This window comes from Stegodyphus dumicola, chromosome 8 (assembly GCF_044657685.1).
Source record: "Stegodyphus dumicola isolate Sdum_Otavi_A_Nest chromosome 8, ASM4465768v1".
NCBI classification, from domain to species: Eukaryota; Metazoa; Arthropoda; class Arachnida; order Araneae; family Eresidae; genus Stegodyphus; species Stegodyphus dumicola.
In genome coordinates this window covers 186841663-186862090 of record NC_140775.1, presented here as the reverse complement: position 1 = coordinate 186862090, position 20428 = coordinate 186841663, and the positions used below count along the sequence as shown (strand labels likewise).

Here is a 20428-nt window from a genome sequence, read left to right as displayed (position 1 = left end):
CTCCCTATCTTTTGAAACACAAAGCATACAAAGTTCAGCATACATTCGTGAATAAAATCTGCATAAACACGTCCATGATCCATGAACGAAAGGCTTGTTAACAACTCCAACATCGTACCTTTTAATACTAAATTTGCTTTGCACACAATCCAAAATATGTGACTGAAATTTTGCTACCACGTCTTTCATTGCAACATAAGTCATTTCAAAGTGCCCACCAAACCAACCAACCACTCCAGTTTAAATAAAGTTTCAACATCACAAGGGTTGCCATACAAATAACATCGTGCAAAAAACCAATGCAGAACACACAATTGTGCCAAAAACCAGCACAAAACACATATTGCCACATTTGGCAACGCCATACATCTGAGGGCATATATAATAGTACCACCATTTTGAATTTTCCTAAATTGATTTTTAGAAGAGTGTTATAGCGAATCGGTGTAAAATGTGACAATGTAAACCGGGGTATTAGTGTATAGTAGAATTTATCAGCTTCGAGGTAGTTGTCAGTTTTATATTTCACAAAACAAAAGTGCACCAGGAAAAGTGAAGTGTTGATATCCTGAAGAATCAGTACCCTTCCTTCTGATATAGAACTTCTGAAGCACTAAGATAGTTAATCTCCACATGTAAATGGGGAAGAAGGGGAAAAAAAAAGACAAATAACTACATGAAAGATAAATAATTTCTTTTAGAATTTGTAATATTCCATTTTCTGCCAGTAATTATTAATCTTTATTTATTGATCATGTATAATCTTTCTGTAAAAATGGCAGAAATTTATATTTTCATACTCATCTCATAGAAAGAGTCAGTGAAGAACATAAGCTTCATAGTCATATTAGCTGAACAGCAAGAACTTTAATACTGTTATCCATCATTGTGCAATACCTGAGGTATCATTAATAAAATTTTGTAGACTGTATACAAATAGTGGTGAATACAGCTGTACGTTTTCCTGATGGAAATTTTAAAAGATGCTTTGTATGTTAGAAAATAATCATATAGAAACATGGGCTTCAATTTTTTATTAGTAGAGAAAATTTATATGGAAGCTGGAGTTTTAAGTTCCCATTATGTAGAAATGTTATTTGCAATTTTTTGTTTTTGTTTATGTGTTTAACATAATTCCGTTTTCATGCAGCCTCTGAAATGAAGTTCATTTGTCTTTCTGTGTATTGTAATGCGTTTTATTGTTTTTTTCCATGCATAATGTGAATACTTTTTTCTCAAAGTCTACCGCTAGGACATCCCTCTTCCTAGGCAGATAGCCCTCATGGCTTTGCCATATTCAAGTAACCTAACATATCTATATCTGATAAAATGAGTAAATTTCGTTTCAGGGGACACATATAAAAATTTTCAGCTTCTTACATTTGGACTAAAGCAGGGTGGGCAAATTTTTACAGGGTATGGGCTACTTCTAAATTTTTTCAAGGTGTTGCAATCCATGCAGCGACGTAATCGTGGCGAGCTAAAAAAAAGGTCTACAGTATTTATTATAACTTGATAATAAATACGGAATATGAATTCACCTACCTAACCCTACTTAAAAAATACTCACTGTTTTAAAACCACATTTAAAGCGAAACGCAAGATATTAACATAATAATAATAGCCAAAAATTTTATAATTTCAAATGATTTATTTCTTATCAAAGAATTCAAAATACATTAAAAATTAAATCATTTTCATCTAAAGTTAGTTCTTGTAGTTATAGTTAACAGAAGTTCTTAGTCTGCGTACAGTCCGCCAATGTTGAATATCGCGGTATATAATTACTAACTACTAATCTTGTGCTGGATTGTAAGTGGTCGTCTGTGAGATGGGAACAATATGTTGTCTTAATTATATTTATTGGTAAAAATGCAGATTCACACTGGTAGGTAGAGCCAAAGAACGATGTTAAATGAAATGCAACTTTTTTTTTTTTTTTTTTTTTTAATTAGGCTACTTGTCTTCGTCCATTAGATTCGAAAAGTTTTTCTTAGGTTCTGAACTACATGCTTTTAAAATTATGCCACTTTGAAAAAGAAAAACTGAATTTTCCTCAAGAGATAAACAGAATATATTCAGTTGTTTCTTCCACATGAATATTGCCAAATGGGTAACACATGAATGTAACAATTGGTTCTAGTCTCCTAAATTCTTGAAAACGTCTCTCAAATTTGGAGTGAAGTTTTATTATTTCATCATAATATTTCTCTTTGTTTAATGTACCTCCATTTTTTTAAACAACTCATCAGAAATATTAATTTTTTTTTTAGTTTATTCTTCGTCAACTAGGAAGATATTAGCTTTAACCTGTTTTTGAAAGTATTAACAAATCCAATAAATTTTACTATTATTTGATTTTTTTCCTTGCAGTTGTAAGTTATGTCAACAACAAAAGCTAAATCCATCAACCAAACATCATCACTATACTCGGCGTATGCTTTATCATTTGATTCCAAAAAGTCTTTTATGTGTTGTGGTAGGTCCCTGAATCTTTTTAAAAATATACTCTAACTTAACCAATGGACATCTGCATGATATAACAATTTCCCATAATCAGATTCGTTTTCTTCTGGTTGGGCTCATAATGTTCTACTGTGAAGACTTCTTCCTCAAACTGAGTTCACAATTTTCATACAAATTCTCATAACATGACGCATATTTAAAACTTTACAATAGAGGACATGTTGGTGAATAATGCAATGGTAAGAAAAGAAATGCAGTATGTCATTATCTGTGATACACATAACCAAAAATCCATTGACTGTGCCAGTCATTGATGAGGCCCCACCAGTTGTCATACAACTTTATAAAATATATTTTTTTTCTCCTCTATGTAATTTTTGAAGGTGCAGTTAACATCTTCACCTTGTGTTTTCTTCATTAGAGGTAATATTGTTAATAATTCTTCTTTTACGCTCATATTCTTAAAAACTGTTCTTATAAAAATACAAAGTTGAAAAATATTACCCATGTCCATAGATTCGTCAAACTGCAAGCAAAAGCAAATATAGTTTGTAATATCTTTGGTCAACTGATCAGCCAGATCAGAATTCGTAATTTCTATATGGCACGTGACGTTCTACGCGAAAGTTGTACGTCTTTAATTGCGGAAATAGTTTTGTTTTTGTTATTGAATGAATCAAATAAAGAATCGCTTTTTGTTTATCATTTCTCCATCTGTGAAATGTTTATCATGCTTTGCTAACACATGAATCACACGAAAAGATACTTTTGTTTATGCAATTCGCTTTTTAATGCAAATCTGTTTCAAAACTTTCCTGCATGCTTTTGAAATGCCTTTCAACGTTTCCTTTTTTTGGAAGTGCCACACTTTAATGGCACATATATAGCACACACATTTTGTATTCACCATTGTAAAGAAAAACTGTTCTTCCCATTCTGTATTAAAAATGCATGTTTCTCTTTTCTTAATTACTTGTTTTTGACATTAGTTCATGGATGTATTCAATGGAGTGAGCAGCAAACATGTGAACCGATGAAACTGTAACCGACGCAAGTATTTAAGCGTCATTGTGCGCTTCCAGTGAAGGGACGTGTGTTGTTTATATAGTCATCAAACCATTTGCTTAAGTAAACACAGTCGCATCAATTGTGAAAAGCTGATTCTCCAGTCTAACTGGCATCGGTGTTCCATAAATGTTCCGTAAATACGTTTCTTTTAGTATGTGCATCTTAGGTCTTTGTAAAGGCAGTTACCCCAAAATGTCATGGCGGTTCACCGGTCGATCGCGATCAACTTATTGCCCATCCCTGGACTAAGGTGTCACATGACTAAATTGTAATCTTTTGGAAGCCTTTCTATTATTAAATAAAGTTCTGTTATTGAACTGTAACAATGAGTTTATGATTAATCATGTAAGAAATATTTAGTTATGCAGCTTTTTGAAGCACCTGTGTAAATTACACCTGTATTGTAACATTACAAAGTATTATACCAAAACATAATATTTCATAATATACATTGATATTAAGAATAGAAATTAATATGCTGTAAAACGTGTAATAAAAATGAATATGCAATTAAAGAGATATAATTGTAAATATATTAATCTTTTGACATTTCATGTAGTTAAGATAATGAAATAATTGATAATTCTTCCATTTTTATATGTACAGTCAAAAGTCGTTAATTCGGACACCCATAATTCGGAATGATCTATAATCCGGACATAAAAACTAAAAACTTACCGCGCATGCGCCGCGTTGACACATGCGCAGAGGCGTTCACGCGTGCACGTAAGACCTTTTACGACTGCGCATATGAGTGTGCACAAGTGCAGAATACGTTTTCGCGTGCGCATTTTATGTATAATGGACGTATAAGCTAAAATTATCTAATTATCTATTTCAGTTAATGTTGATGATTGCGTTGTTCCTTAATTTTCGAATTGCATCCGGCTTATTATTTTTTGCAGACTGTAAGAGCAATTTTATAAAAGTAAGCTTAAACTTTCGATTATATCAAATAGAATTTCCAATATATATTTGTTAATATGTAAAGGATCTAAAGCGAAAGTGTGTTTTGAAATCCGAAATCTGTTTATCAATTTCACGCTGCTCGGAGGCGGGCGCGTAATGAATTGGAAGTTGATTTGTCAGCACTATCCTTATCTTCAGCGCAGATGTTTTTATTTTATTTGGCTTATAATTCCTTACCAAATGTAGTATTTCATCTCGGATATGATTTAAAACAAGTTCCTCGTCATTATAATTCGCTTCCGATAGCGAAGAAAAGTGACAGAGGTTATTGAAAACAAAAAAATTTCGATTGACAAATTAGCCGGTGTTCTTGACACAGCAATTATAGGACTTGAACGGCAGAACTTTGTAATTGAACAAGAAATTATGTCTGTTTAATAGAATTAAAGAGAAAGTATTATCACATGAAATGAAGCAAAACTTAAACAACTTACATTGAAAGAAATGTTTAATAAAGTAAACAAATAAATATTAAGCTTTTTCTTTTTGCAAATTTTGATACCCTTTAGATCATAATTGTTCTTTATTTCATAAATTACGGTTTCATATTTTTAATTTTAGAATTTCTGCATGCCATCTTACGAGATTTAAACTGATGATCTATAATCCGGAATCGCCGAAGTCCCGACGAGTCCGGATTAACGACTTTTGACTGTATTTTGAATAGAAAATGTTGTTCTTTTACTGAAATGTATATAGTAATAATTATTATTGAAAATCGAACTATGTATTTTTATAGGTTTTAGCAGATTATAACAAATCAGCCATCTGTTTTGAAAACACTCTGAAAGTGCAACCTGATTTTAAAAATGCAGAGCAGAGGTATCATGCTGTCATGTGCCATAGCAAACTTGAGAAAGCTCTTGAAGCCCAGCACATGTAAGAATATTAAATAGTCATTTTATTTTGTAATGCTTTAAAATTAATATTTATTGTTCTTTTTATGCATTTATGCACATAAAAAATATTTATTGGGATACAAAGTTTGAAAATTTTGTGAATGATGAGGATTCGTAAATTATTTATTGACAAATTTATGAATTAGTTTAAATTTTCAGTGGCTGTATATAATTTTTTGTTATACGGAAGTCACTCTAAAATTTTTGAGATACATATATAGACGATAAGGGGCAGAAAAACATTAACAGTTAGATTTGAAAATATGAACTGTTTCAGCCGACAGAAGATTTTTCGTTGGCCAGTTGCAAGTAGTTAAGCATAGAATAAATTTTAGGCAGAAAAAAAATGGAGTTTATGTGAGAACATTATCGCACTATGATTTTCTATGATTTTAAAATGAGATTGAATCAAGAAGAATGCGTTCAATGTCTACAATTAGCATTTGGAAATGAAGGTTCATCTTGTGCTACTGTATTCAGATGGTTTGCAGAATTTCACAGAGGTCACAATTCTCTTCAGGATGAAGAACGCACTTGAAGGCTGTTTTCAGCAGTAATGTTAGTCATTGATAAACGCTACACCTACTACCACATGATACAGTACATTGGATCAGTCTCCATTCATAAATTTATTCAGGAAGAATTGCATATGAAAAAACTAGTTTGCGGTTGGGTTCCGCATAATTAACTGAGCACCAAAAGGAGGAATGTGTCAGAATCAATAAAAAACACTTAAATTATTGAAAGATGGTGGCCATCATATTGTTTCTAAGAGGATAACTAGTGGTGAAATGAACATATCATTTTTTGATGTTTCAATATGTCAATTAAGTAAATACGGGTCTTTGAAAATGATCCCACGGCCACAATGGTGAAAAGACAACGTGTAATAAAAAAGTAATGTATGTCGTTTTCTTCAGAAAGGCAGGACTGGTCAAAGTATTTAAGAGATTCAAAGGGTTTGGGATCTTTTAAAATTGTGATCTAAATTTAAAAAAAAAAAAAAAAAAAAAGAAAAAAAAAAAAAAGAAAAAATAAGATTGTCTTGCCTGTAACTTAAAAGGTAAAAAAGCTAGACAACTTTAATCAATTAAAAGTTGTGTGCTAATAAATGAAGTACATAAAGTAAAATATGTGGAATTTTACTTATAAAATATTTTACTTTATGTAGTCGAACATTTAGTAAATAAAGTTAATGTAGCGCAGGGTTTCTTAAACTGTGGGTCACGGCTCCGAATGGGGTCGCGAAAATTCAGTTCGATAGTTGAATTTAAGGAAACTGTATTCATAAGACTTTTAAAGAAATTACATTAATTGACATTAATGAGATTAGACTTTTAAAGACATTACATTAATTGATATTAATACAATTAATTACCTGTTATATAAAGTACAAAAGGAATCAGTAAAGGTATCTAGCGATTCAAACTTAAAATTTGAGTTTTCACAAAAATCCTTGATAAATTCTGAATTGGAGTTAGAACTAGATTTCTCACTATTTTTGAAATGACATTGAATTTTCATCTCTCATTCAATGCTGCATATTTTTATGAAACTACTTTTTCAGCTTTAATGCTAATTAAAACCAAATCAACATTGAAACATGTTGGAGATGTTTTATGTCCAGCAGTGTCAAATATCGCATTAACATTTAATTTGTTATGCAGCAGTAAACAAACACATCTGCCTTTTTAGAATTTTCTTTAATTTTTGCTTGCTTAAAATAAACCCTAACGTTACTTCTTTTTAAATGTTTATTGTTTACCAAAGAAGTAAATTATTTACGGGAGGATATTGATTTTTGTATTTAATATCTGGGGTTGTAAAAAAATTCTGAGTGATAAAAAGGGGTCGTGTCTGAAAAAAGTTTAAGAAGTCCTGTTGTAGAATATATATACTAACAAAGTAAAAAATAGATATACACACAAATATATTGAATTTTATGTTTTATAGATCTCTACAGAGAACTCTGACCGAACTTCGAGAATACCAGAAACAACACGAGTATTGGTTACGTCAACATGAAAAATTATTGAATGAGCAGGCACCTCCAGAAGTTAAGTTAGAACAGAGGCTTGAATATGAAGAACAAAAAATTCGTGAAAGTTTGGATGGCAGAGGTATGGAAACATGCGGTCATTCAAAACAGTGCTGGGGGGGTTTACCCATTTTGTTCACGGTTATGCCGCCCTCCTGACATATGTGGTACTCAGATAAATTATATTTATCCATTAAAGCTTTATCAACTTTATATGAAACAAATTATAGGTTTTATAACAATTCGAAGCTTGATTTTTTGTAAACATTTTGTTGTTTTAAATATGTTGCTTTGTTAAAAAAAAAAGAACAGATTTTGTGAGTTATGTGCTTGCTGAGGTTTTTTTTTTTTTCACTCTGTTATTCGTTCAAAATTATTTTTTCTGCATTAGCTTGAGTGTGACAGTTTTATATGCAATGTGAAACTTGATTTACAAATCAGTTAAAAGTATTTGGTGTTAATTCAAAAAGTCTCCTCATTAAAGAACTGATGCAGAAAATTGAATCTCAATAAAGACAGTATGACAGATGTGAATAACATTTATTCAAATGTTTGTACTTAATCCATGTGTTTGTAAGAAAATATGCTTTCGTGTATTTGATAAATAATGGGCAATTTTGAAAATGAACATAGCATTTACAGTATGGAATAGCCTATAAGCATAAAGTCAGACTTATTCTCATAGGCTATTTCATGCTGTAAAGGATACCATAGCATACTGTAAATGCTATGGTCTTAAACTTTGGTTTATAGGAAATTAAATTATATTTCTTTGTGTTGAGTCTGTGTGATAAATTTAATGAGTTTCTTTATCATATATAAAGTGCTGACAGGTTTTAGCAATTGAAAGTATTTTATTAATTTATTGATGAAAAAATAAGCTGAAATGTGAATTCAGCAAAATTAATTGTGACAAACTAAAAGCAGTAGAATGATTTAAGTGCAGTAGAATGTCTTTTATTGGATATCTTTTCTATTTCAAACATCTCTGTCTTTTTCATTTATGAAGCAAATCATTAAATCAATTATCATTAAATCATTAATCAATAAAGCTGCATTTTTATATTAATATTTTATATATGAGACATTAATTTATTCTTAGCAGTGGGCATGTTTCAGCATAGTTCAAAGCAAAATTTCTCAATCCTTTTATTCACAGGTAATGTGATAATTCTACTCTCCTGATTACAACTGATAAGATTTTGTGTAAATTTTTAATGAGATGGTATTTCACATTTTCAGTGCCACTTTAAAACCCCAACCTATTAAAAAAATTCTGCAGGAAAAAATTTAGGAACACTCTTAAAAATATTCATCAGCTGTTTCATTTCAGAACAGCTGATGAATGACTTTTGAATTCACATTCTTGTTTGAATTTAAAATAGTAACTTCTACCATATATCATCTGGAAACATGGTATCATTTGAAAGAATAATTCAGAAGTGCAGATACAGATGTTTTTTGAACAGAATTGATTAAGTTATAATTTTAGTGTCAAAGAATATCAAACTCAGGTCAGTGCAAATGTAGTCTTTGTAATTCCTGTTGCTTGGATCCATGTAAAAGGTATGAGTTTACAGAAAGTTTAGTAAAAATTGTCACCAAATATTAGAAGTGTTTTTCTTATTTTTTCAGAAGACATGTAGCATATGAGAAATAGTTAATGCTAAATTATGTATTAGAAAATGGTTGAAAATTCTTTTTGTGGTAACAATACAGTAAGTTAGAAAAATAAGTTGCTGAATGCCAAGTTATCCAAATAGTTTGCTTTCTAGCATGTTTTCGGTTATTAAATACATCTGCACCTATAAATTTGTTTAAAATTTTTCATAATATGTTATAAAGTCCAATAATCTGACATATGAATAAGTCCAATAATCTGACACATTTGATAATCCAAAATTATCAGTCTAGAACAGAGGTCTTCAACCTTTTTGTCCCTAAGAACACATTCTAGAACATCTGTTGGAAGGCAGGCACCATTTACTTTTTCAAGGTGAATTTATAGTTAATAATACATGCACATAAAAAAGAGATTGATCGCAATACTGTTTTTGTTGGTATCTGTGTTAGGTGCAATTTCTATTTTATTAAAAATGAGAAAACTTTCACATAGAATTCTACTGAAAACAAACATTTTTAATTGTGATCACACAGCAGCGGGCTTACGTTAAACAATCGGCGGGTGCTATGGTGCCTGCTGGTATAGGGTTGGGAACCCTGGTCTAGAACATGCAGGATTATAGTGTAATAGTTCAGTTTACTTGATAATTCAGAATTTTCTTTCAGTCTCAAACATGCTAGATTATTGTACTTTTATAGTACAAATTTCTAAAACTGAAAACAAATTTTTATGGTGCTTTATGAATTCTTTTTGTTGTTTATATTATTGTATTCATTATTAACTATATCCAGCTGTAAAAACGCTTTGTGAAAGTATATGTTGTTCACTGCACCTTCGGTAGTTTGATATCATACTAAAAGATTTGGAATTGCTCTGTTAAGTGCATTTCGGATGAAATATAAGATAATCAGAGTCACTTTGTGCTACTTAAAAATTGAATGCATTTTTAGTTTATCAATTATAAGTATTTTTTAAACAGTAAAGGGTAGAAAATTCAATTTTAGTGCTATAAAATTTCTCTTAACAGCTTGCAACATGTACAACTTCAGCAACTAAATTTCCAAACATTGTCCTGAAGTTGCTACTTTGATACCATACAATTGATTCTTTAGATAAAATTCCTCAGGGTGTGGGAACAACAACTTTAGAACAAATGTAGCTTTCATTTTGGAAACTGATGATTCAGTGAATTACTTTATTGTAAATTTTTACTATAAAGGTTTTTCAAGTAAATTTACAGAAATTTAATTTAAAAACGTAAAATATAGAACAGTACTACCTTGTTAGCCATTTAGAGAGAAATGTGTGGGTTACGCTGCAAATGTACTTTTGTCTGCGAATTGTGACCATTTTTTGATATTATTAAATTTCAGGTGATAAGTAATGTTACATAAATTTTTTTGCTCAAAACAATTCACCATATGGATTTAGTTTACATCCAGAACATCAGTTTATATATATATATATATATATGAAAAGGTTTTATAACTTCTTTCAAATGGCAATCATTGCAAAAGTATTTGAAGAAGCTATGTATATAAATTTATTTTAAAGCGTACTGTTTATTTTGTATGCTATGCCATGTAATAAAACTTGGAAAAGTGAAATGTATTATGATATGCAGTATCAAATTTACTGCTTTGATCAATGGTGCTACTTGCTTTGACTAATTACTGCTTTGACTTTGATCACTGCTTTGACTGTATCAAATTTACCGCTTTGACTAAATTTGATTGCAGTATCAAATTTACTGCTTTGACTAATTGACTTTACTTAAAACTTGACTTTTCATTTCGGTTTTATTATGTAAGAATGCTGCGCAATTGAATGAAACAAATGGACAGCCATAGTTGTAGAATACATGTAAAAATTGATGTATTGTATGTAATTATTGTCAGGATGAATTTTAAGATTTTAATTGTTCGTTCTTCATCTGCTGATAATAAATCATTGGGATTTAGAATTCATGGAAAGCACTATGATGGAAGTGGCTCATTTGAGAAAGTTCTTTTAAGTACTGAACTGCAAATTTTGTATTAAGGGACGGGGGACTCAAAAGCTAAACAAAAAAACAACACAAAAGTTAAGTATTTGTAAATTCCCTGCAGTTTAATGATTTATTGCAAGGAAAAATAAGATGATTAGCAAATTCCTGTAATTATGTGTCCTTCCAGTGAATTCAGAAAGGCATCTTAATGTGAGTATTGAAGTCGCAGAATTGCCACAAGCATTTGGAATGAAGTAATTTTTTTTTTTTCTTATGACAAGTTCACAGTTTAATAATTAATTGTGGGAAAGAATAAAATTAGTAGAAAATTTATCTTAATTATGTGGCAACGAGTACTTAGATTGAGAAAGAGATCTTTATGTCAGCATTTGTAGGCCACAGGGTTGCCACAAGCATTTGGAATGAATTTTTTTTTAAAGCAAGTTCATTAATTTTTAGGTCTTCTCAATGATATCAAGGTTGGTAGCATCCTTGATATCATTGAGACATCAATGTAACATCAATAAGAATTTTAAGAGGTGTTTCACCTCTGAATTATATTTTAATTACATTAGTTGTTAAGAGTTTTTTTTTAACATTTGGAAAAGTGAGTTAAAGATTACAATGACTTGAACATGAGAACTGTTATGTATGTTCTTGCACAGCTTTTGAAAATTCAGAATGTTTATACATTGTTATAAAAAAAGAGAAGAAAAAAAAACAGCAATTATGATAATTGGGTGATGCCCATTGCTTTTTTTTTTTTTTTTAAACGGATTGAAAAAATTCCTTTTATGAGCACATTTGTATCATTTATGGGTTATTATTATTTTGTGAAGGAAGTTGTATTCTGTCTATGCTGTTTCTTTGATAATTATTAATTGCTGGAATTATGAAACTGAATGTGCATGTTTGACATCATAGAAATGTAAACATCACTGTGCAATTTTTGTTTTTGTTTTTTGATATTCTGAGATAGTATAATCTGAACAGCAAGGCAGGATTCGTGTAATGTAAACATGCTACCAATAGGTGACTTCTATATTTATACAGTGCTATCATTGTATATGTGAGTTCATTTTGCACCATAATTGAACCTACACCAGCAAGGAAATATTGAAAGAGACTATCAAAATGTATCATTAAAGTTGAACTTGCATTATGAGATTGATAGCCTATTTCTGATTCCATGTGAGTAGGAGAAGTGATTATGATATATTAATAGCTGATATAAAACAGCATAATCTATTTGACAGGAGGAAGAAAAGTGCAGTTGCAATGCATTGTACTATTATTATATATAAGAATGCTGATATTTAATGTAATTGGGTTTACAAATAGTAAAAGCTATGAAAGGGAATAACAATGGGAGAAAGGGAAAAAAAGATGGTGAAACTTCTTTTGAAGTTGGTAAACTGTGAAAGTATATATTTGGTGAGGGGTAATTAATTGTTATACCTAAAATTATTGTTATTATTTACTGTTATGAAAATGCTGTAAAGTTAAACTTTTAAGTATTGCATAAAAGTGTTGTTTTTATTATTTTTCATATTATTAAGTTCATAAATATTACTATTGCTGTAATTAATATTGTTTTATATATAATTGCTATCAATATTATTATTAACTGTAAATTTTATAATTATTATGCATCATATATTCATGTGTAATGTATAACTATTGATGTTGAATAATTTTCTAATTTTGAGGGAGGGAAGGGAAATACAGAAAACCTCCCTAAGAGGATCATGTGTGACTATTAATGATATTCAGTGTTAATATTGATCTACGCTGTCAGAAGAACTGATAATTTTAAGAGTTAAACTTGTTAGGAAAATGGTTCTTTCAGTAGTTTCACTGTGTTTTATTCTGTATGTGTATGTTTTACTTTCATTAAATTAAAAAAAAAAAAAAAAAAAAAAAATCCCTCTTGTTATCCATATGTAGTGAAGGGATTCAGACTAATTGTTGTTAATATAACAAAGAATGTATTTAACTGAAAGTCCAAAAACATTTTAAATTTTGCTAACTGTTATTACTTTGTAAGGATTATTTCCTTAAAATTCTGATGTAATCTTTTGCCTCATTTAAAAGAATAGGAAAATTAATATATGTTTATTGAATCTCAATTTTGGGGGGGGTAGAGGGAGGCGTAGAAATACTGGTTTTAGCAGAATGATTTATTTAAACTTGCCTATGCATTATTCATTCTTTTTTTTATCTTTCAATGAACAAATTTATGTCATATGATCAGCAAATTTTAAGGACAGAATTGGTGATTTGTATATGTTATTATTTTGCTCAAGAATTAAGTGTGCTCAAAGATTTGAGTTGACATTATACTTTTCTAAGAAATTTTCGGTGTAAGTGAGAGCATATACTTTTCAAAAATTGAGCTAAATAGTTTCAGTTATATAAATGATTAACGAAAAACCATTGCTACTGAAGTTTTTTTTTTTTAATTTTATTTTTTTTTCTGTGCTAACTTATTTTATCTGGATATTTATTATTGGTCAAGATCATTTAGAATTCTGACAAGAAATTTCTCTTTTGACGTATTTGTGTTCTGAAATCTTAGTTTTTGGTTGATTTATTTAAAACTGGATTGAGTTTTTAAATCTAACTCTGGCTTACTACTGAATTTATTTAAAACCGAAAATGCGTTTCTTCTAGGCTTTAAATTTATGAATTTTTAGCATTTTGCCTTAGAAGGTATCTTGTAATTTGCATTATTTGGTATATTTTTTTCTGAAAGTAGCTTTGGAATGAGTTCTTTCAGTAAAAATGGATCAAAATTGCGATGGTGAAAAATTTGAAGGTGACCGCTATTCTGAAATGCAGTTACACTCAAATATTTTGTTGTGGCAATTTAGTTCCATTCTTACTTAATATGTATGTATGCCTTGCTTCAGAAGGTGTCTTCTAAATCATTGTTCTGGAATATAGACTTTATCATCTGCTATTTAATTTTCATTTCATATTTGAAAAGTATAATTTATTCGAATCTCTCACATTGTTTATTTTATGAGCTATGATTTTGCCCATGCATTGATATACAATTTACTTATGATTTTATTGTTAATGTGCATGGTAGGAAGTTGTTAGTGTTTTAATTTGTTAATTTTATGAACTCTTATTTTGCTGTAGTTATTTACCTTTATTTTTCTTTGTAAAATGCTTTAATTTATGCTTATTGTTATATTTGAATTTTTGTTAAAAAAGCATATTAAAAATTTTCTACATCCATGCTTTGTGTGTTTCTTTTTTAAATTTCCATTCAGTTTTATTTAAAGTTTGCATTCCCCTTGCACCACTGCATGTTTTAGAAAGTAGAGTATGCAATCTGTGGGTGGAAATATTGTATTAGTTTCAGTTAAATTTTTTGTACATTCAACCATCAAGAGAGGCATTTTGGTACTTATTGACAGGAATTCTTACTTTCGACATAGAGAAATAAATATTGTCCATTAAAACAATATATATTTCATAAAAACTGAAATTTCATATTTATAATATTGTATTACAGCAAGTAATAAGTAAATAAATAAAAGTTTGATTTATAATTTGCAGTATAAATGAACAGAATTTTAATAATTTTAAACAGAAAGTATGATTGAATAGATTGATTAAAATGATTAAAAAGTAAACATAATTAAATAAACATAAAACATAAAATCAGTATATGAGCACATTTTTATCTATACTCTGACAGAAATTGTTTCACTATCATTTCTATAATATAGTTAAGTAAGATTTGATCATAACACTGTCCCTGAATCGGTTGACATTGGGACCATCCATAAATAACTTCACTACTGGTTTAAGTGACAGCACAGCAGTATATGACCTGGCTTTAAATGAAATGTAATTAAAATTACTAGTTAGAAATGTTAAAAAAAAGTTACTGATAAAAAAAAAAAATTCTTGAATTGCTATTATATTGATACCGTATTTGACGGCATATAAGACACGCTTTTTTTCCTAAATTTGGTCTCAAAAAAGTTACCTGCATCTTAGACGTGAAGGACACAGGTTAACTTTCAATACTGAATGCTATTTTTAGCCCAGATAAAGGTCTAGATGCACATAACTTTTTCTACATCTACATGTGTGTGGCCTTCTAAATAAGGGTGCGTCTTATATGCCGCCAAATATGGTAATACTGATGTGGACACAGTGAATAAATAACATATATGGAGATTTTGGAATGATGAAAATTAAACTTAGGTAAGCTTTTAAAGAACTAATTAAACATGGCGGAAATTTTAAGACTTTTAGAATGCCTTTTGATAAAATATATTTATTTATTTTGTACTCTACCTGTAATAGCTTGGCTTTGTATAAGTTAACATTTACTAAATGATTTTAAAATTTAAACAGTATTCAATTTAAATGGATTAATAACCTTGAATATAATCTTGTTAGAAAAGCAAATAAAATATTACAATACACCAGCAAAGTGTTCAAAAGAAATCTGGAAAAGTTTAATGGGTTTTGAGTCATATATAAAATGTCTTTCAACTCATATTATGCAATTTTTCTGGAAGAAAGTATGAATGATTCTGAAAATATGTACGTAAAGATAAAAAATTAGCAACTCAATCATTGTAGATAGGGAATTAAAAATTGTAACAAATAACATTTGATATTTTCGAAGATTTCAGAATGCTCTTATGCTAAGTCCTCAAATGATTAATTTTTTAAACAAAAGTATGAACCACTCTGGATGTATTAAAAGCTAAAGTTGTATATTATTATTATTTGTGAAAGATAGTAAGAAATGTTAAACAGAAGTGAAAGGGCTTAATCTCTGAAAATATGTTGTTGTAATGCAAGTTATTCTAAAAAATAGTAAGGTGCCTCATTTTGTGCAGTCATGTATCATGTAAAATACAAGTGACGTGCAGTTCATATGACAGTCATTGCTTTGATTATGAATTGAGTGCCTAGCACAGATGGATGGCAAAACATTGAACCGATTCATAATTCTGCTTTTTTATAAAATGCTGTTACCTTAAAGCAAGTTAGCCATATTGGCCCAATCTGGGTGGGTTGGAATAAGTCCTGTGTGAGACTGTGGGCATCAGGCATCCCACATAGTACTGGCAGGGTTCATATGGTCCTTAAGAGTCCTTAAAAGTCCTTAAATTTTTTGGAATTGATTTTTGGTCCTTAAAAGTCCTTAATTTTGGCCAAAATCAGCAGAAGGTCCTTAATTTTAATCATCTGAAATTTCTGTATGTTTTTATCACTGCCATTTTCAGTGTGAATTAGCATTTTGGAGGAATATTTTTGGCGATTCACTGACTTATATGGTTATCTTTTGAATGGGTTCATGGGTTATAATTTGTTTCTATTTCTAATATAAATGATGGGTTACTCGAGTTTCTAAGCAAGAAGTGAAGTATAAGCATTTTGAAATTCATTTTTTCTAATAAAGAACTCTTAAACAACATTTCGCTTTTGGGGATGTGAATTCTTTTATTAAACGGCTCTAAATTTGGCGATTTGTCAACATTTTCACAATTTTAGGATCAGTTTCTATAGAAAATTTTTAATTCTGAGATCTGAGAATTTTTCGACCAATTTTTTTTTAAACATCATATGATAAATTTCATTGAAATTATGTATAAAAATAACATTAAAATAAAATATTCTATTTTTCTCTGTCATATTATAAAGTTTCATTTTGGCAACTTATTATACAATACTATGAATCTGATAAATAAGGCATATTGCTATAAAGCATAATTTACGAAACAGCTCTTAGCAAGAGCCAAATTAGCTATGTAATTAATTAAAATTGTCTTGTTTTTAATTTTTTCATAGTAAGCATTTTTCCTATGCAATTGTCTCGGAATATTCAAAATTCTCAGAATATGCACCAGTTTTCTCTATAAAATTAATATTACACTTTTTCTCTTTCTTTTTTTCCAAAATATTGCTGGCTTTTTGCTGTTACAGAATTGGTAGGGATAAGGGTTTGAAGGTAAGATTTATAGACCTATGATTCTAGAAGATTCGAGAAATATGTGACAAAATGAAAAATGTCTCCATGGTATGTATTTTACAGCAAGTTTGCGATGAATTTCTTACCTTTTGGAGAACGTCTGGAAGAACAATGAAAACATATTTATTTGAATGTTATACTCCTGATACTAGAATCTTTTTCTTAACATGTTTATCTTCTCTTTATTTTCTCTACCTTTCACTAGACAAAAAGCATCAAAAATGCTTCTAATCTTATCAGTGGGCAGGCATTATAGAAAGGGATTTTTTTATTAATAAAGAAATTGAAAACTTACAATTTAAAAGATTCACCTAATATGTCTTAATGCATCATACACAGAGCTGCCACTAGGCATTTTCCCACCTGATGCAATCTATGTGGTTCCTAAATTCTAAAAGTTTTGCTATTTTTAGATTTTATTTTCCGGTGTGTCGCTAAATTCTAAAAATTCTGCCACACCAGCTTTGTTACCGGGCTATACCATATGAATTTCACATTTCTTTTGAATGTTCATATTACTAAAGAAATAAAATTAGCCACTTTTTCTATACATTCTAAATGCATTTAATGCATTTTCTATGCATTCTAAATGCATTTTAGTGTTTTTTAGAATAACAGAAATCCTTAATTAGATCCAAAAATTCTAAAATGAAAAGGAAACTTGTTGAAGAAAGAAACTGAATACATAAAGAAAATTACTCCTCAAAGATATGTGCAGTTATTATTATGTAACTTACCCAATTGTTTATGATTTCAGCCTTTCAGTTTATGATTCAGTCTGGGGTTTGGGGCTATTTAACTTTTACCAGATCAAGAAAACCCTCATAAGGTACCTTGTGGAGAGGTTGACAAGTTAGGAGGTAAGCTTGCAGAAACTAGCGAGAGCATTGGTTTGCATATTGAGACAAATCTCTAATTGTTAGAAAAGATGCTTAAAAAGAAGGAAATCGATATAAATCAGCCGAAATGTGTGGAAAGGCTTCAAATTAAAATTAAGGATAAATATTTTGTTGAGTGTTTAGCTTTTAATGTATATCCTAATTCATTTAAGAATCAATGTCATAAATTATATGTATTTTAAACTGTGAAATTTTATTAGATTTTGATTTTAATAGGTTTTTTAACAAATATTGTTAAAAAATAAAATTTAATAGTGACCATGTAAATCCGTAATGACTAAGGCAGAGTTGCCAACTCTCCCGATTTAGGCGGGAGACTCCCGATTTTCGACCGCTCTCCCGCCAACCCGATTTACAATAAATTTCTCCCGACTTTTTCTTATTCTTAAAATTTCTCACGATTTTTATGGAACTTGGCTTAATACTTTGTTATATAAACAAAACAAAAAAAAAAAAAAGTGATTTTGGCAGTCTGAAAGCAATTGAATTTTCTCTAGGTTATATCTAAAACAAAACCTTGCGAATTAGATAACTTCTGCTTTGTGAGTGAGAGCAGAGGATATACGTATCCAGAAGCGTCGTTCTCCAGTTCTCCAATGGGGGCATCGTGCTCCACTACGTGTCATCTGGCATATATTAATTAGCCAATGAGGACAAAGCAAGCTGTTATTTGGATGTTCTTTAGTTATTTCGGTCATTTTGTCCTGAGTTGTTTGTGTATACGTGCCTTAGGGAAATAGTTTTAGAAATTATCATCTTTTGTTATGTCTGCCAGAAAGGTGAAATACTCGTGTACGTTTCAAAAATCGTACACAATTGACTTTCTTTCCATTATTTCCTCAAGGAAATGTAATAAATTTGTGATGTGTACCGCCTGTCGTTGCGATTTTTCGATTTCGCATGGTGGAAGGGCGGATGTTCTCAAACATGTGCGTACACAAAAACACAAGGACAACATGAGTTGTGTTGAAAAAAACGAAAAATAAAATTTTTCTTCGGAAACAGAGGACCAAAAAGTTGCTAATGCAGAATGTCTGCTGATGGAATTTTAAAATATAGTGAGCTGTCTAGAATTATGTTGGCCATCTTGACAGTTCCCCATAATAATGCAGAGTGTGAGAGAATTTTCAGTATTGTTGCGAAAACGAGGACTAAATTTAGATCTAATATTAGTGATGACGCATTAGAAAAGCTTTTATTAGCGAAAGCAGGCCTACAAGCAATTACTACGAACAAAATTATGAAGTTTCTTTCTTAAAGAAAGCAAAATCTGCCACTGTTTCTAACATTTGTACGAAAATTAATTAAAGTGGTTTTCTTTTTTCTTAATCGATGCAAGTAATAAAAATGTTTTTTATGTGTAAGGTATTTTTGTGTTGCTTGCATTTAAGAATTAGTTACTATTTAAAGTTAACTCATTATTAAAAACTATATTTTCATCATTTAAAAAGTCTTTTTAACATTGTGAAAAATCTCCCGATTTCTTAAAAAAATCTCCTGATTTTTGAGTGTCATAGGTTGGCAAGTATGCTAGGGTATCTAATTACCTAATTTAATTATTTATAACTAACTGCTTACCCTTAAAAATTATCTCTACATATTAAAGCAAGTTATTGCTTTTCATTAATACTCACTCTGGTCACAAGATAAAACACAAAAATGTAGAAATTCAAGTAAAACTTATTCTTTTTATCTAGTGAAACTTAAAAATAATACAAAACAACTTATCATCTCTGGTACTTTAATCACTTATTGGAACATTAAAGTATATTAACTGGGCTACAATCCCTTGGAACTCTACACAAAGCTATGACACTAACTGCATCAAACAGAGCCTGACTAAGTTTCAACACTTGCCAACTGTGTCTACATCAGGCCTTTCAGGTTTATTCTAATGAGCAGGTTTCTTTCTAGGCAAGCAACAGCGGTGAAAACATTCAGTCTTTTGTTATGAATCATGCTGATTATGATCTTACTTCTCATTTTAACCTATGCCGTTTGACATAAAATCTACCTGCTATTTACTAAACCTCTAGACCAGTGCTCCGCAACCGGTGTGCCATGAGTAGGATATAGGTGTGCCGCAATCAAATACATGTATTTGACATTTTGCAATTTTTTATCATGTATTTAATACGCAATGACAATTTTTTTTCCTTAATAATGTCTATTTTAAATGTTTTTATATATTTCACTGTTGTTTCACTAATTATATTACAACCGAAAAGAAACAATCAATTCTGGATCTGGGCCAACAACATTTAAGTATGCTTCAGCTGAAATTTGATCAATATTTTTATTCCATTAATACGGAACAATACGATTGGATTCGAAATCCTTTTGCAAACAATGTAATAAATTCTACGGCAGCGCTGCCTCTAAAAATTCGAGAGGAATTTACACATTTTCTACGACATATTTATGTGAGCAAAGTTTTTCAACTCTATTATTAATTAAAAATCATAAGC

General features: G+C 30.0%; 1 protein-coding gene across 1 annotated transcript in view; it reads left to right on the top strand.

Moving 5' to 3' along the window:
* LOC118183044 (tetratricopeptide repeat protein 17) overlaps positions 1-12975 on the top strand; it is a 63770-nt gene extending 50795 nt beyond the window's left edge. Inside the window, exons 7-8 of the mRNA XM_035352453.2 lie at positions 5243-5382; positions 7356-12975. Coding sequence (XP_035208344.1) covers positions 5243-5382; positions 7356-7599 — 384 coding nt within the window. The 3' untranslated portion in view covers positions 7600-12975. The remainder of the gene's footprint in view (positions 1-5242; positions 5383-7355) is intronic.
* Positions 12976-20428: the final 7453 nt, after the last annotated feature.